We start from the raw sequence: 16,066 nt of genomic DNA, 5'->3' as shown, positions 1-16,066 counted from the left end.
GATCACCTATTTTTTTATTGATTTTTGAAAATTAAACCCGACTCAACCTCTAGCCATTGGTTTGGTGTATTTCAATTGTTCAATTTGACATTTTAGTTAATTATCAAAGTCCGACAAGTATCAAAGTATTTTTCTAAATTTAATTAAGTAAGCATTTGTTGGTAGAAGTTGATTTTTCGATCAAACTGAGCCAATCATAATTGGTTTAGTAAATCTTTCCAAACCTTAACAATGGAGGAGTAAGTGACAATCAATCGGTTCATTTTGCTTTTTATTTGCTCAAACCAACATGATCGACCCTCTGAGATTTCCAATTAACTAATTTTGGTTGAATGTAGGACTCATTTTTTCGGTCTTACTCATTTCTAAATCCAATACTTGGAAAAGAAAGAATTAAATTAAATAGGTAAAAGATTTATCGTTGAGTGGACGATTATAGGCCTAACTTTATAGATATTTCCAATCCTACCCTTTATCAATCTAATTGTAATTTGTTCAAATAAAATCCAACAAAAACCAACCATTCATTTCTTTCTCCCTTTCTCTCTAAAATGGGATGCTGTTGCGATCAAGACGACGACGTTGAGATCCTCAGACACCTCAATCCCTCGCCGCCCGTTCACTCTCCACCGCTTCAACCTCCCCCGGCGGATCATTCCACTGCCATATTGTCTCCGATGAACTCCCACTTTTTCGCCCTCTCCTGCCGCGACATCCTCCGCCTTATCTTCGAGCACCTTTCCATCCCCGACTTGGCTCGTTCCAGCTGCGTTTGCCGTCTATGGCACTCCGTTGCTTCCGATCAGGAAATTGTCGCCGGAGCTTTCAAAGCGCCGTGGAAGGTGAAGGATGTGGTCGGGAAGCCGAGCTCCTGGAGCTTCTGGAGAGATAATTGCCTTGGGAAGTTTGCGATCTCTCATCGAATTCTTCGCGGCGATAGCTTGGCTAGTCTAGCGGTCAAATATTCTGTTCAGGTACGGGCTTCGAATATTATTGTTGTCTTATTATTGAGAAAGTGACTGGAAATTAGGGAAAGAAATAGTAGAATTTCTGAGACTCAATTTAATTTTAAGAAGTTGGGATCATCAGTTTTCCTTGTTTTCTCTGAAAACTCGACGATGCGACAGATTTATGGCTCTTCAAACTTCATAAGTTTTCTTACTGAATTTTTGTTTTATGTTGGATGTGGAAACATATGAATTGAAAGTAAGGGAACTAGAGTACAGAGAACACTTTGAACTTTCATTACTCCTGTTGTAGCTATATGGTTTATTGCAGCAGTGTAGCTTATAGATACTTGATTTCTTTAACATTGATCTTGAAGACACTGCTGCTTTGAAGTTCTAACTTTAATTGAAATTTGTTAACCTTTGAAAAAATCTGTACTTCGTACTCTGTTGTTTGTGTTTCCAACTCTTGAGTTCTTGTAAAGTTCAATTAAGGACATTTGTGTTCCACTGTTGAGATGAACTCTTTCTTGTGGCTAGCTATGAACTTTGATACATTGTTGAAATCACCAGCAGTTGAAACTAATATATATATAATGAATTAAACTACTTTCATTGAGGTGAAAAAATGAAAGAGCTAAAAAAATCGAGTGCACAAAAGAAGGACCCCTCTAAATAAAAGGAACCAATCAAGCAAAATAATGCCTCTAGAATAGCTAAGAAAGAACTTCGAATACGAACCCAAAAGAATGAATCTTATAGCTCAAAAGTCACATGATTAGGTTTCCTTGCCATCTTTCTAAACACTTTGTTAATTTTTTCCCTAAGATTCCAGATGACAGCACACACCTTAGCCAACCATAAAAAATGCCCCTCGGAGGAAATGGCAAATGGAGGAGAAACTTCTCGATCATATCACTTGTGTGAAACCGCTATATCTTTCACCTCTATACATGGGTTACAAAAATGGCATTTTTACACATGCTCTCTAATCCTTGTAAATTGTAAAATATCAATTAGGAAGGATCAAGTATAAATGTTGAAATCAGCTCTTTTTGGTGGCCATGGACGGGTGTGTTGTTGAAATCATCATAGTCTTAACAATGGTTGAAACTTGTATATCTTTCACAACATTAACTTGCTGCAAAAATGAAGAGTGAAGCAGTTTTTTTTCCCACTCCCAAGCACTTGTAATAAATCAATTAGGAAGGGTCAAGTTCAATTTTTTATGACTATGGACTTTGTATATTAATCTTGTTTACATATATTGTTTGTGTAGGTTATATACATACAACATATAAATAACATGACGTAGTACCGTTGCATTGTTGAGATGAATGCTTTTCTATGGTTATGGACTTTGGTGTATTAATTTTATGTGTTTATATATACGTCTTTCTTGTAGGTTACAGACATAAAACGTCTGAACAACATGATGAGTGACCATGGCATATACTCAAGAGAAAGATTGTTAATCCCAATTGGCAATCCCAATATACTCATTAACAGTATATGTTACATCGAGATGGATGCTATTGCAAAACGGGAAGTTGCAGTGTTATATTTGGATGGAATCCCCATGACCCAACATTTGTATGGTAAGGTGACATCCGAACAAGGTATGTCTTCTGTTCAAGTGAACAAGCGGCTACTTCATTCATTGAGTCGAAGCATGATGGTGGACGACGAAACCGCTCAATATTACTTATCCATTTCGAATGGCAATCCTCGAGCTGCTCTTACAGAATTCGCCGAGGACATCAGGTGGGAGAGGCATATGAGCATTGCCTAATTTTCACAAAGGCAGAATGTTGCTTTGGAGTAAAGATAGTGTGTAAATTATTCAGGTGCTTTCTACTGGAATGCGTTGTTATTCCTCTCCGTATCCACAAAGAATGATGAGATTAAGAATCTGTATCCAACACCAATTCACTCCTTGGCTGATTGGTATGTACATCTACATTCTTACTGTCATTTGAGTGAGGCATTTTGCCTCGTTTCATTATTGTGTGTATATATGATATGATGTATTTTCATATTTACCTGAAGATAATGATGCTCTATCATGTTTAGCTGTAAATTGAACGTTCTTGGAAGTTAAAAACATGTCTATTTAAGCAAAAACATTGTAAACAAACTTGTTTTCCCCTAGAATTTATGCCCATCAACATTGAATTAGAGGTGTAGTGAGTCTCTTTGTGTTACCTTTTGTTTGCTATTAAGATTTTTAAGCTATACATTTTAATTTAATTACACAAATTTAAATTTTCAAGTGTTTGGATTACATTTTCGAATGTTTAATTCAAAAAATAAGTTATTTTAATAAAAATTAGAATGTTTGAAGGATACATAGATAATTTTTTTAGTATATTTTAAACAATTTAAAAAAAAAATTCAAATGAAAATGATTTTCTTCGAAAGCTTTTTTTTTTTAAGTCAATCTAAACAAATTTTTAATCTTTGTATTTTCATCCGTGTCGAAAAATCACTTACCTTTCAATTTGGTACGTAATTAAGGAAGGTTTCTAGGCTTTTCAACATCTTTAAAGATTAGCAAATCTTTTGGACATAAAACTAAATTTTATATTGTCTTATTAAAAAAAAGAAGTATCTAATGCTATATTAAACTTTTAATTTTTGTCTAATATGTTTATATTTTAAAAATAGTTGATTAGGTGAATGTTACAAACTTGGAGTTCAAATGTATTATTGGATACAAAAATTTGAAATACAAGCATCTTTTAGACAATTTAAAGTTCAAGGATCTTTTATTGCTTTTTAGAGTTGAAGAACCCTTTATATATATATATGAGAAATGAACTATTATATATTATGAAATTCAACCTTATTGTTTTTCAGACATTTTAATTTTTAAGTCTCATTGATTTTCTCATTTTTGATTTCCCACTTCTAACTAAAAACCTGTGTTTAAGGATAATATTGGAAAAGTTCTTGGGAAGAAAGGTTATTAGAACTCAAAAAAGAAAAAAAAGAACAAAAAGTTTATTATACGTCATGAAACTACACCCTTCGGTCCATTTCATTTAAACGAGAGATTTAATGTCCGTTTGAATTGACTTAAAAATAAAAATGTTTTTAAAAAATCACTCTTTGATGAAAAATGTTTAAAATATACTAAAAGAAAACTATTTTAAAATGTTCGGATCATCTTTTACATTTTTAAATTTCATATATTTCTATTTCGTCACTCTAACCAAACAACATAAATTATTATTTCATTAGTTAGATTTTTTTTTTTAAAATTCCTTTTTCTATATATGAAATGTAAACTAAAATTTTCAACTTCATGCATTAAGATAATGGGAGGTTGTGTTACTTGAGTGCAACCACAAATGAGTTGAGTTGGGTACATGATCTATTTTTCACTAACTTCTTTCCAAGTACAACCACACACATCACTTGGGGTTTGGTTACATTAGGTTTTAATAATATAACAACACTTATTCCAAAACTACACACATACCACTTGTGGTTGCCTACGTTACGGATCTTCTATAAGTCCTACACATGGGGTCGGGTTGTATTTTCATCAACGATATTAACATCCTTAATCTCTCAAAAGTTTAGGTATGAACCGTCTTCGTTCTTATGTTTTTGAAAATAAAAGTACAATAAAAATGAAGGAAAAAAAAAACTTTGGTGTGCTCTTTCAAATCAAAATAACAAAAGTACACTCTTTCATAACACTTCTCCCATCAAATAACAAACCAAACCTAATAGAATTGCGAAACAAAAACACCATTGTTTATGACGTCAAGTTTTTAAAACAAATAATGAAGCCTTTTCTTTTCTTTTTCTCTCTTCGAGGAGTTCTTATTATTAGAAATATACATTGAGCATATACATATATACGATGTGAATGTCAATTCCAAAAACATTTCATATCTTTCTTTTCAATACAAAACAGATAATTAATTTGATCACTTTAATACTCAAATTTTGATGAATAATATATGTGTTTGGTCCTTGAATTTTCAAGTGGTTTTTTTGCATGGAAGATTTAAAATTTATTTATTAAGTGACTATTTAAAATTATCGTTTAATCACTTAAAATTAATTTAATAGAATCAAAATTTGTTTTAAATAAAAAGCATGTTTTATAGTAATTTAAAAAATATCAAAAGTGATTTTGCCATTTCAAAATCACTCTCAATAAGCTAAAGTTTTTTATTTTATTTCTCGTAGGTGTTACTAAAGTTTGTCTCTTTTTTCAATTATCGTATTCTTTTCTCGCTTGTATTTTAGTTTAGTTTCTAGATCATAACTCTATTATTCTTATTCATTTTTTAGTCGGCTCAACATGCGGAGAGGTTTTTTCGACTCTTGTTCTACTTTTATCTCACTTTTTATCTCTTAGTTTTCGTGGTTCTTACTCACTTAATTTCTTTTTGGCTCTTCTTCTTTTAACTTCTAATTTTTTTGTTCTTGTCTTTGATAATTTATCATTGATTTATTAGGTCGAAAAAAGTAAGTTTTTTTCTTTCTTTTCAAAATTGATGCTCTTTTCCTCTTTCAATTAATATGCGAAATGAATGGAAAATCTTATTTCGAAATCGATAACACAAACACTTGCGTCAATATTTGTATTTATACGAAGAAACGCTACGTGTCCAACAGTCGAGATCGATAAATAAATGAAATTAGAAAATGTTAGACTAATAAGCTCTTGAAGTTTCCAATAATTAATTACAATTATATTAATTAATGTGTGAGTTGGTCTATATTTAATTTATTTCTATTGAGCCTTATTTATTGCTTAATAATGGTTCCACACTAATCCTTTTGTGTCAATTACTCACACGTTTATTGAATAATAAAAGATATGAAACGTCATTGTTTAGTTAAATGATAATGTGTTAATGTTATAATTTAAAGTTAATGAGCATAATTAGAACCTTTTAAATTTATCCATAAACATGATTAAAATTACATCTATGAATTTTTATTAAATATACTTAGATTTTGTATTGTATTAATAAAAACTCAAACTCAAACTTGTATATGTATATCAATCTTTATTCTTTTGTATGTTTCGTTGGATTAAATATAGTATGAAACTTATTTACATTTTTCAATTATAACTCTAAAATTTATTGTACAAATGAATTCAGACTCCCAATTAAAATTTTCAAATAATAGTTTCTAACTATCTACTTTGTTAATCCTAGTTTGAAGAAATATGCATATATTCGTGTAAGACTTGATGTATGGATAACTTTCAAAATCGTGACTATATATAGATATATATATATATATATATATATATATAAAGAAAAAGATATTTCATCGTGTGAAAACATACCCAAGTGATTACACGAAAACGAAAATAACGAGAATAAGGTTTAAGTTGATACAATTATTACTAATATAAAATTTGAGTGGATACAATTCAAAGTTTAAATACACTACAAGAAAAATGACATTCTATGACACTTCATTAGTACTCAAATTGAGAGGAAAGAAGAAACAATTATCATAAAAGGTTAAAAGGCGCTATTTTGGCAGGAAAAAAAAGTTGTTTTCGAAATGTATTTTTTCGTGACAGTTATTTTCTATTATAAAAGGTTTTAGGAATATAAAATAATCTTCTAAAATAAAAAATCCCAAAATTTTTCAAATTCTCACGTCCTAATTTCTAAATCTCACGCCTAATTTCTCAAAGTCTTCACGCCTCTCTAAATTTGTCGAGTCTTCTAGTGCATTCGAAAACCTGTTGCCTCGTCCTCAACATCTGCCGAAGCTTCGACGTTTGGTCGAGTCTTTGACGTCCGTATATACATATATAAATTAATTGTCAAAGTGAGTTTAGCTCAACGTAATGATTGATTCGATTTTTATCCTAGAATTGTTGTATTATATATATATATATATTAGATTTTTTTTTTGGAGTATTTATGGATTAGTTATTAAATAAAAATGAAGCACAGATTATGGTAAGTAAAGATCCAAAATAAAAGTAGACATAACTTCATGGGGGCATGCAGTTATTGGGTGGGCAAAATGTGGAGTAATGCTCAAGAAAAGTGATTTTTCCTAAACCCCTTTCTTCTTTGTGACAATTAGTGACCAATGTTTTGATTCCAATTTGCTACTTCTTTTGTTTCTTTTTTTTTTTTTTTACTTTCTTTTCCTACAAAAATATAAACTATTTTTTTCTTTTCGAAAATAAAGAATAATAAATTATGATTATAACAAATTTATTAATTATATCAAAATTTCTAACAATGATAGTATATTTATTTTAGTTTTGAAATTAACTTTACTAGCTACATTTTAATTATATATCAAAAGAAATCTATAAAATGAAATTTAAGAGAAATATGTTGTCTATAGTCCATACATGAAAGACAAAAAGTATTACATATTACGAGCCAAAATGAGCATAACTTAAGATCAAGACATATAGTATTTGTACTATCGACTTCAAAATCAGATGAAATATATGTGAATATATATAATGAAAAAAGTCAAGAAAATTATTAGGTACCAAACGTGCCAAAAAACGTAAAGTATAATAAGTTTCTAGTTTTGGTTTTTAAATTCCCACTATTGATTTGACTCTTTAACATGCATACCGTCTTTATTTTTTACAACTTTTAAAGTTTGAGGTATTAAATTTTTACGACTAAAAGTTTAGAAATACAATTATTGCAACCAACCATACATCGAGTCTCATTTAGTTAAAGTGATAATGATGTGTAAAACAAATTTGAAAGGTTGGGTGGTTGCTTTCAAAAAGTTAATTCTGTTCTTAATTAATTAAATCAAATGGGGACCAAATTATTCCTTATAAATTTTAGTATTCTTTTCTTTCTTTCTTTTTTCTCTATTTGCACAAAAGGAAAGAGGGAGGAAAGAGTGATGAATATAGAACTTTAGGGCTAAATTACCACAAATACTTCTCTACTACTTTGTCCTACAACTTCCAAAAAAAGTACTCTCCTACGTTTTAAATTTCACAATAACAACATCCTTCAACTTGAACCATTTCATATCTTTCTATTCCAAAGATAATTTTGAAATGTTTATAAATGCTCTCAAGTGAGGATAGTTTTTTATTTGAAGTATAGGAGCATTTTTTTTTCTTTTAACAAAACGGTAAAGTGCATTTAAAAACAAGTATTAATCTTGGGTAATTAGGTCCGGGATACACTTTTAAAAATTCAAATGGATTCAATTCAATCGAAATCTTATAATACATCTCATATATTTTTATAATGTTTGTAATAGATCTCGCTCCTATCTTGAATTTTAATATTTAACATTAATGTTTGAATTCCATGAAAGTTTAGTTATTAAGTATGCACAAATTCAAGTATTCTAAGTTAATAAAGAACGTAACAAAAATGAAAAAAATAATAACCCTACAACAAAACATAATTTTAAGAGATAATTGGGTTGGAGACCCTATTTGGACTATTTAGATAGTCAAGCTGATCGACCCAAATTTTTTGGTTGGTCCAAGAAATCCCTCGACCCGTGTACATAAACAATTTTTAATAACATAAACCTATTTCGTTAACTAATAATTAATAATTTTTATTCAATCTAATGTTTAATTGTATGGATTAAAAATAGTATTATCAAACAATGTTTCTTTTTTAAAACATTTTTTTTTTAATTTTCCATGCCAAACATATATTTGAATATTAAATCTTTATTTATCTTTTTCAAGTTGCTTTCACACTCTTAAAAAGTAAATAAATTAATTAAGTTAGTATTAAAAAACTCTTAAAACTAAAACGATAATATTTCTTTTATTGGAAACATTTAAGTTGGAAAAAGAGAAGAAGCTATAAATGGATATAATATTGTAGCCTTTGAAAAACTTACTCAACCTAAGGGGTTCTTCTTCCTGAACCTAACCATTTAAAATCCCTACATTTAAATTTGTTGTTTGGTGAATATTAACAACAACAATAATAATATGTCGGGTCGGGTCGGGTAAACCGTAATCGGGTCAATTATTGATCAGTTGCATGTCGTGTGTGTGTGTGTGGATATAAATAGATATGAATATATTCTCTTCTTGGGAACCAAATTATATTTAAAGCCTTGAAACAAAGGTGTGTGTGTTTTGGTATACCTCATAAGTTCTTGAGTTTTCTAAAAGTGAAAAATAGAGAGAGAGTTAGAATGGTTTTAAAAGAAGAGAAGAAGAAGATTTTAGGGGAAGTGGTTTTGATGAAAAGCAATGTTTTGGACTTTGATGATTTTAATGCTTCTCTGCTTGATACTCTCTATGAGTTTGTAGGCAAAAGAGTTTCTCTTCAACTTGTTAGTGCAATCCATGGAGATCCATGTAAGTAATTCCTCTCTTCCCTCCCTCTTTTCTTTCTCGACTTGGTCGTTCTCTCTCTCGTCTGGTCTTTCTACAAAATTTCTCTGAGAGAAAGCTAGCTAGACAATGTGATCAATAGGTTCATAGCGTTTCATACGTACAACCACAATGTTCTAGACTTATAAGTGACATTCTCAAGTTTCTTGTTTCTTTTCTTCCTAAAAAAAGTTATTTTGTTTTCTCTTTCTTGGGGCATAAGTCTCTCTCATTTTCTAGTAAATATCACATTCTTTTGAGTCAATTTTCTTTTTACCCTTTTAATAAAACATTCTCAATCTAAGAATATTTTAGTGGACATGGAATGTTTTCTTTATGTGAGGTTAGTGAAATTAAAGCTTGGCTTATAAGTTTTTCTTTTCTATCAACAAGCATAATATTATCAACAAGCATATAATACTTTGCTTTATGTGATAAAGTGAGTCCGACTTAATCACTATTGGTACAACGCTTTCGTTTTTGGAGATATAGGGCTCGTTTTTCCATCTCACAATTTTACATATCTTTTTACGTTTCAAATAATTAAAATATTTTTATTGCTTAAAATATTGTTTATGTTGTTTATCTCATAAAAAAGTGTCATCAAGTCCCTTTTTCTATCTCTATATTACTAAACTAATTATATTTTAATTTAGTCATTAAAATTTGTAATATATATGGAAACCTATTTTTGACAAAATAGTATAATGCTAATGTTGTAATTTTAAAATTATATTTACTATTATAATTATACCCCAGCTGGCTTTTTGTTGCCATTAATAAATTTATCTCACAAGTCTCAAATGTGTATGTATATATATATATATATATATATATATATATATATATATATATATACATATAGAGGAAAGTTTAATTAAGAATATGAACACAAACAAATATGGTGCAAAAGTTTAGGGTTTAAAAAAATTTAATCATAGTTCAAGTCATCACTCTTGAAAAAAGTCGACTTATCTTTATTTTTGTAATTTTTTTTAAGAATAATATGACTTAACAATTCGAATCATGTTGTTGATTTGCATAAAGGGTATTGATATAATTTGATTAAGTTTTTGGTCAAACAAATAGGTAAAAAACAGGATTTAAAATAATTAATTACAAATTTAATCTTTGAAATTTGTTTATAATTGTCATTTTGGTACATAAAAATTATAAAACTTGCTATTTTTTAAACTTCAAAGTTAGAGATTATTATTATTTCTATTTCTATTAAAACCCAATTTTTGTTTTTGTTTTGGAAGCCTGATCTCTACTCCACCTTAATTTTAGCCTAACAAAACCAAGAATTTTGAGAAAATTTCAATTTTCCAAAAGAAGCTTTGGAAATTCTCTCTTTTTGTAAATACTTAGGGAGCAAGAAAGAAGAAAAATAAATAAATAAATAAAAAAAAAAACAAGACAAAAAGGGGAGAAAAAGGAAATAGAAAAATGTTGGACACTAAAAGAAATTCAATATCATATATACTTGGAATTACCCAAAACAATATTAATTTCTTTTTTCAAATATTTCATTGTTTCCATTTCTTGACTCAAACCTATTTATGTGTGTTGATATTATAAGCTAATTTTATTTGGTCAAATTAACTCTTTTTGTAAAAAAAAAAAAAAAACAATTTTCTTTTTTTAGGAATTCTAAAATTTGGCCCTAAAATTATCCTTTTTAAATTGAATTTAATAGTTCTAAAAAAAGTTGAATTTAATTTATCAAAATTCCCCCCCCTCGACCTTATCCTATACTCAATATTGTCATTGTTAATTATCATCTTAAGGTCTCTCATATTTATAGATTTTTCTTTAAAAACTAAACTCTCATATTTGTTACTTTTTTAATAAGAAAATAACATATTTATTTTGTTATAAAGAGAAAAACAAAACTTCAAACATTCTTAGTAAAAAAAAAAACGATAATTTGTGGGAATAAATGAAAAAAAAAATTCTTTTTAGAAAAAAAGTTTTCTAAACATACCCTAATCAAAGAATAAAGTCGATGTTAATTACCGTTGCACTTGTCAAGTGTTTTGACGAGATTTTTCTTTTGATTATCGTAACCGTTAAAGAGTGTTATTGGAAATTTTTTTCTATCGCATCATCTTTTCTCCAAAGAGAAAGTTCATGATGTTTCTTACCTTAATTGATTGTCCTCTATTTTGTTTATGATGACTTTTTTCGTTGTAATAAAGCCTATTTCCAAATTAATGATAATCTAAACATCTTTTTCCTTCCATGTTCAAAATTTGAAAATGTTGACAACAACCTAAACAATGACTATGTCTAAATTTTATGGAAATGTTAAAAGAATTGATAAAATATATTCACAAAATTAGATATCTCTAAAAAAAGATTATAAAAACACATTTATCTTGTTATTTTACTGTTATAATGAAAATGTCTATTCACCTCTCGTGTCTATGACAACATGGACAACTGAGAATTTAATCTAGCGATTACTAAAACTAATTGCACTTTTGTATATCATGATTTTTGTTCATAGCAAATGAGTTGAGAGGAAAATTGGGAGAAGAAGCCTACTTGGAGGAATGGATAACGACAATAACGCCATTAACAACTGGGGAAGCTACGTTTAAAGTTACATTTGATTGGGATGAAGAACATATGGGAATTCCCGGTGCTTTCTTCATTACAAATCATCATCATACACAATTCTACCTCAAATCTCTCACTCTTCAACATGTTCCTCCTCATGGAACAACACTCTTTTTCCCATGCAACTCTTGGATTTACCCGACTCACCGCTACAAAAAAGATCGTATCTTCTTTGTCAACCAGGTGATCGCTTTTTCTTTTTCTTTGTACCGTAAAAAGTTGGTTAAGCATTTGGAAAATGTTGTCGATTGGACTTTAAAATTTGTTATTGGTTATAATGGATGTTGACAGAGCTATCTTCCAAGTGAAACACCAGAGCCACTTCGCAAATTCAGAGAAGACGAACTGCAAAGCTTGAGAGGAGACGGCAATGGCGAACTTCAAGAATGGGATAGAGTTTATGATTATGCTCTCTACAACGATCTCGCTGATCCCGATAAAGCTCCACAATACGCTCGTCCTGTCCTTGGTGGCTCAACCACCTATCCTTACCCAAGAAGAGGAAGAACCGGACGACCGCCCACCAAGTCAGGCAAGAAAATATAAAATCTCTTCCACTATTTTTCGTTGATTGTGAATGAAAACATTAGTTTCATGGGTTCAATTTCATTTTCAGACCCGGAAACTGAGAGCAGAATACCACTTGTTAAGAGCTTAAATGTTTATGTTCCGAGAGATGAGAGGTTTGGTCACTTGAAGTTGTCCGATTTTCTTGCTTATGCGTTGAAGGCAGTTTCTCAGGTTATTAAACCTGGTCTCGAAGAATACTTTGAAGGGATTCCGGGTGAATTCGATAGTTTACAGGATGTTCTTGATCTGTATGAAGGAGGATTTCCAGTGCCGGAAGGTTTGTTTGAGGTTATCAGAGAAAACATTGCGGCTCCTTTTCTTAAGGAGATTTTTAGAACTGATGGTGAAAGGCTCTTCAAATTCCCTTTGCCTCAAGTGATTAAAGGTATTTGGAAGTTTGAAGTGTTTGGTAAGTTCTTGCTGGGTTAAATTTTCTGATGAACTTGATGATTTTTGTAACAGAGGATAAGTCTGCTTGGAGGACTGATGAAGAATTTGGTAGAGAAATGCTGGCTGGATTGAACCCTGTCATCATTCGTCGACTCCAAGTACTCTCTCATCAATCTACAAATTTAGGGAAAAAAAAATACATTTGTAGTCTTGAATTTTGGGTTTAGTTTCTGCTTGGTTCTTGATATTGAGTTTGATTATAGTTTAGTCCAAAAATAACACATGATTGATGATAATTCTCTTAAATTAATCAGATACCTTAACATTAAGGACGGAAAGTGAGTAGTTAGTGAAAAATCGAGTTTAAAAGTTCAAATCTTGAAGCCTAAGGATCAAATTGAAATAAAACTAAAACAATGGTAAAGTTGTTACATTTTGAAATTAAGGATATATTTGAATTGAAACAAAACCCAAAACTTAAGAATTAAACGGGCTGTTTGAAACTTATAAACTAAATGAAAACTAAACCTAGAACATCGGGACAAAAAAACATTTGCCCTCAAATTTATTATACCTCTGAGAATGATATAAAATGTGGGACGTGAGGATGAGTTCATTATTTTATTTGAAAATTTGGGATCAAGGAAATCTGAAATGGGATGAATGTATTATACAGGAAGAGAGAGATTGGTTTCCTTGAACTGAAAATTCATACTTTGAGTTGCAGGACTTTCCACCAAGAAGCAAGCTTGACCCTAAGGTTTATGGTGATCAGAAGAGTAAGATAACTGAAGAACAGATAATACATAACTTGGATGGACTTACGGTAGAAGAGGTGAGTGAATTATCATCATCGAGTCCATAATAATAAAAAAAAAATAAAGTTTTGATTCTTAGAAAATAAATAGCTGATATTATTTTTGTGTAATTTGGTGGTTTAGGCGATCAAGAAGAACAGGTTATTCATATTGGATCACCATGATTCACTAATGCCATACCTTAGACGAGTAAATACAACTTCCACAAAGACTTATGCCAGCCGAACCATACTTTTCCTTCAAGAAAATGGTACTCTGAAGCCATTGGCAATCGAACTGAGCTTGCCAAATCTTCAAGGTGACGAATTTGGAGTGGTTAGCAGGGTTTTCTTTCCAGCTGAACAAGGGGTTGGTAGTACAATTTGGCAACTCGCGAAAGCTTATGTGGCCGTAAATGATTCTGGCTATCATCAACTCATCAGCCATTGGTATAACTCTTCTGTGATGTGGACCGACAATTTGAGTTTAGTTCTAAATCATATGGATTGTTGAATATAACTTCGGTTTCTCGTAGGTTGAATACTCATGCTGTAATTGAGCCATTTGTGATTGCAACAAACAGACAACTAAGTGTTCTTCATCCAGTTTTCAAGCTGCTCCATCCTCACTTTCGAGATACCATGAATATAAATGCGTTTGCTAGACAGATACTCATTAATGCAGGTGGCATTTTGGAAGCAACAGTGTTTCCATCCAAATATGCAATGGAGATGTCATCTGTTTTATATAAGGACTGGGCGTTTCATGAACAAGCACTCCCTGCAGATCTCATCAAAAGGTACAAAATTCATAGTTGTAGTTGGTATTGGACATTAGTCTGTTTAAAGATTAATTTGTTTCGAACATTAACATAGGAGATTGTTGGGAGTTAAGAAGCATGAGCACTTCAATTTGGTTATAATGTGTCCATATCGAATACTTGTTGATATATATCATACACTTGTTAGTAGAAAAAATGTTTTCGACACGGATAAAACACTTGTTAAGTAGAGTAAATAAATGTATATATGTCAATAATAATAAAATTTGAGTGTGAAATACATCCAACTAAATTTTGTAGGCATGAAAATACATCAATCCATTTACTTGAATTTTCTTTTGATATAAAAATGATATATTTTATAAACAATGTATTTTTTAATAAATGTGTCCTTGTTGTGTCATGTCCTAAAATTTGAAAAAATAACTGTCTTATCATGTCTGTGTCGTACTGTATGTATTATTCTGGTTGATTCTTAGATTGTGGGTAATTTTTAAGTAAAACATGTTCGGATACTTTACAAACTATTCATTTAACGTGTTTAAAATCATTGTTTCGTTTAGAGGGATGGCAATTGAGGATTCAAATTCTCCACATGGACTTCGTCTCGTAATTGAGGACTATCCATATGCTGTCGATGGACTAGAGATTTGGTCAGCAATCAAGACATGGGTTACAGATTATTGTTCTTTCTATTACAAGACCGATGAAGCGATTCGGAATGACCCTGAACTTCAGTCTTGGTGGAAGGAACTTAGAGAGGAAGGTCATGGTGACAAGAAAGACGAACCATGGTGGCCTAAGATGCAGAATATTGAAGAGTTAATCGACACATGTGCTATCATCATATGGATTGCTTCAGCTCTTCATGCTGCAGTAAACTTCGGACAGTACCCTTACGCAGGTTACCTTCCCAATCGACCAACTATAAGTCGAAAGTTCATGCCGGAGGAAGGCACTCCAGAGTATAAAGAACTCGAAACAAACCCGGAGAAAGCCTTTTTAAGAACAATCACTGCACACTTGCAAACTCTTCTTGGCATCGCGTCAATAGAGATATTGTCAAGGCATTCATCTGATGAAGTGTATCTCGGCCAAAGAGACTCCCCTAAATGGACTGCAGACAAAGAAGTGTTGGACGCGTTCAAGAAGTTCGGGAAAATGTTGGCCGAGATCGAAGATGGAATCACGAAAAGAAATGAAGATTTGACATTGAGAAATAGAGTTGGACCAGTTTTCATGCCTTACACTTTGCTCTATCCATCTAGTGAAGAGGGGCTAACAGGAAAAGGAATTCCTAACAGTGTCTCCATTTAAAACCCCTCTTTGAATAAGGTACACATAATTAAATTTCTATTACTATATATATACATATATGTATTTGATTAGTGTTGATGATTTATCTTATGGAACATAATTATATTACTTACATAGACGTATTGGGTTAAGATAATGTATGTACTTTTTTTTTCCTTTTATATATAATTATTTTGTTAAATCACATTGTGCAATCCTATTTCAAATTCTTTGAGTTTTAATATTTCTTAATTAGCTTTGTTAAGTACTATTTCTTTATCAAAGGATTTTCAGATCAAAAATCAACCTTGCATCAAAATTT

General features: G+C 30.7%; 1 protein-coding gene across 2 annotated transcripts; it reads left to right on the top strand.

Moving 5' to 3' along the window:
* The first annotated feature begins 830 nt into the window (after positions 1–830).
* On the top strand, positions 831–15,946 carry LOC103494917 (probable linoleate 9S-lipoxygenase 5). Of its 2 annotated transcripts, XM_008456304.3 has the most exons (11): positions 831–974; positions 2,353–2,583; positions 9,129–9,270; positions 11,798–12,093; positions 12,202–12,442; positions 12,527–12,865; positions 12,943–13,028; positions 13,598–13,705; positions 13,812–14,116; positions 14,203–14,466; positions 15,012–15,946. In XM_008456304.3, the coding sequence occupies exons 2-11, from the start codon at positions 2,380–2,382 to the stop codon at positions 15,763–15,765; spliced, it is 2,739 nt and encodes a 912-aa protein (XP_008454526.3). In that variant the 5' UTR covers positions 831–974; positions 2,353–2,379; the 3' UTR covers positions 15,766–15,946. The 2 variants fall into 2 exon arrangements, with proteins under 2 accessions (XP_008454526.3, XP_050940667.1); XM_051084710.1 differs by lacking the exons at positions 831–974; positions 2,353–2,583 and having other exon boundaries at positions 8,827–9,270.
* The last annotated feature ends 120 nt before the right edge of the window (positions 15,947–16,066 follow it).

This window comes from Cucumis melo, chromosome 5 (genome assembly GCF_025177605.1).
Source record: "Cucumis melo cultivar AY chromosome 5, USDA_Cmelo_AY_1.0, whole genome shotgun sequence".
In the NCBI taxonomy this organism is placed as follows: Eukaryota; Viridiplantae; Streptophyta; class Magnoliopsida; order Cucurbitales; family Cucurbitaceae; genus Cucumis; species Cucumis melo.
Note: the sequence above shows the minus strand (reverse complement) of the source record. Positions and strands in the feature narration are given on the sequence as shown.

What these genes read in the sequence shown, in the direction of transcription:
- LOC103494917 (XM_008456304.3), top strand. Translation starts at nt 2,380, where the DNA reads ATGATGAGTGACCATGGCATATACTCAAGAGAAAGATTGTTAATCCCA. An exon ending in CATCAACTCATCAGCCATTG is followed by an intron (nt 14,117 to 14,202) that starts GTATAACTCTTC and finishes GGTTTCTCGTAG; the next exon opens with GTTGAATACTCATGCTGTAA. An exon ending in CCTGCAGATCTCATCAAAAG is followed by an intron (nt 14,467 to 15,011) that starts GTACAAAATTCA and finishes TGTTTCGTTTAG; the next exon opens with AGGGATGGCAATTGAGGATT.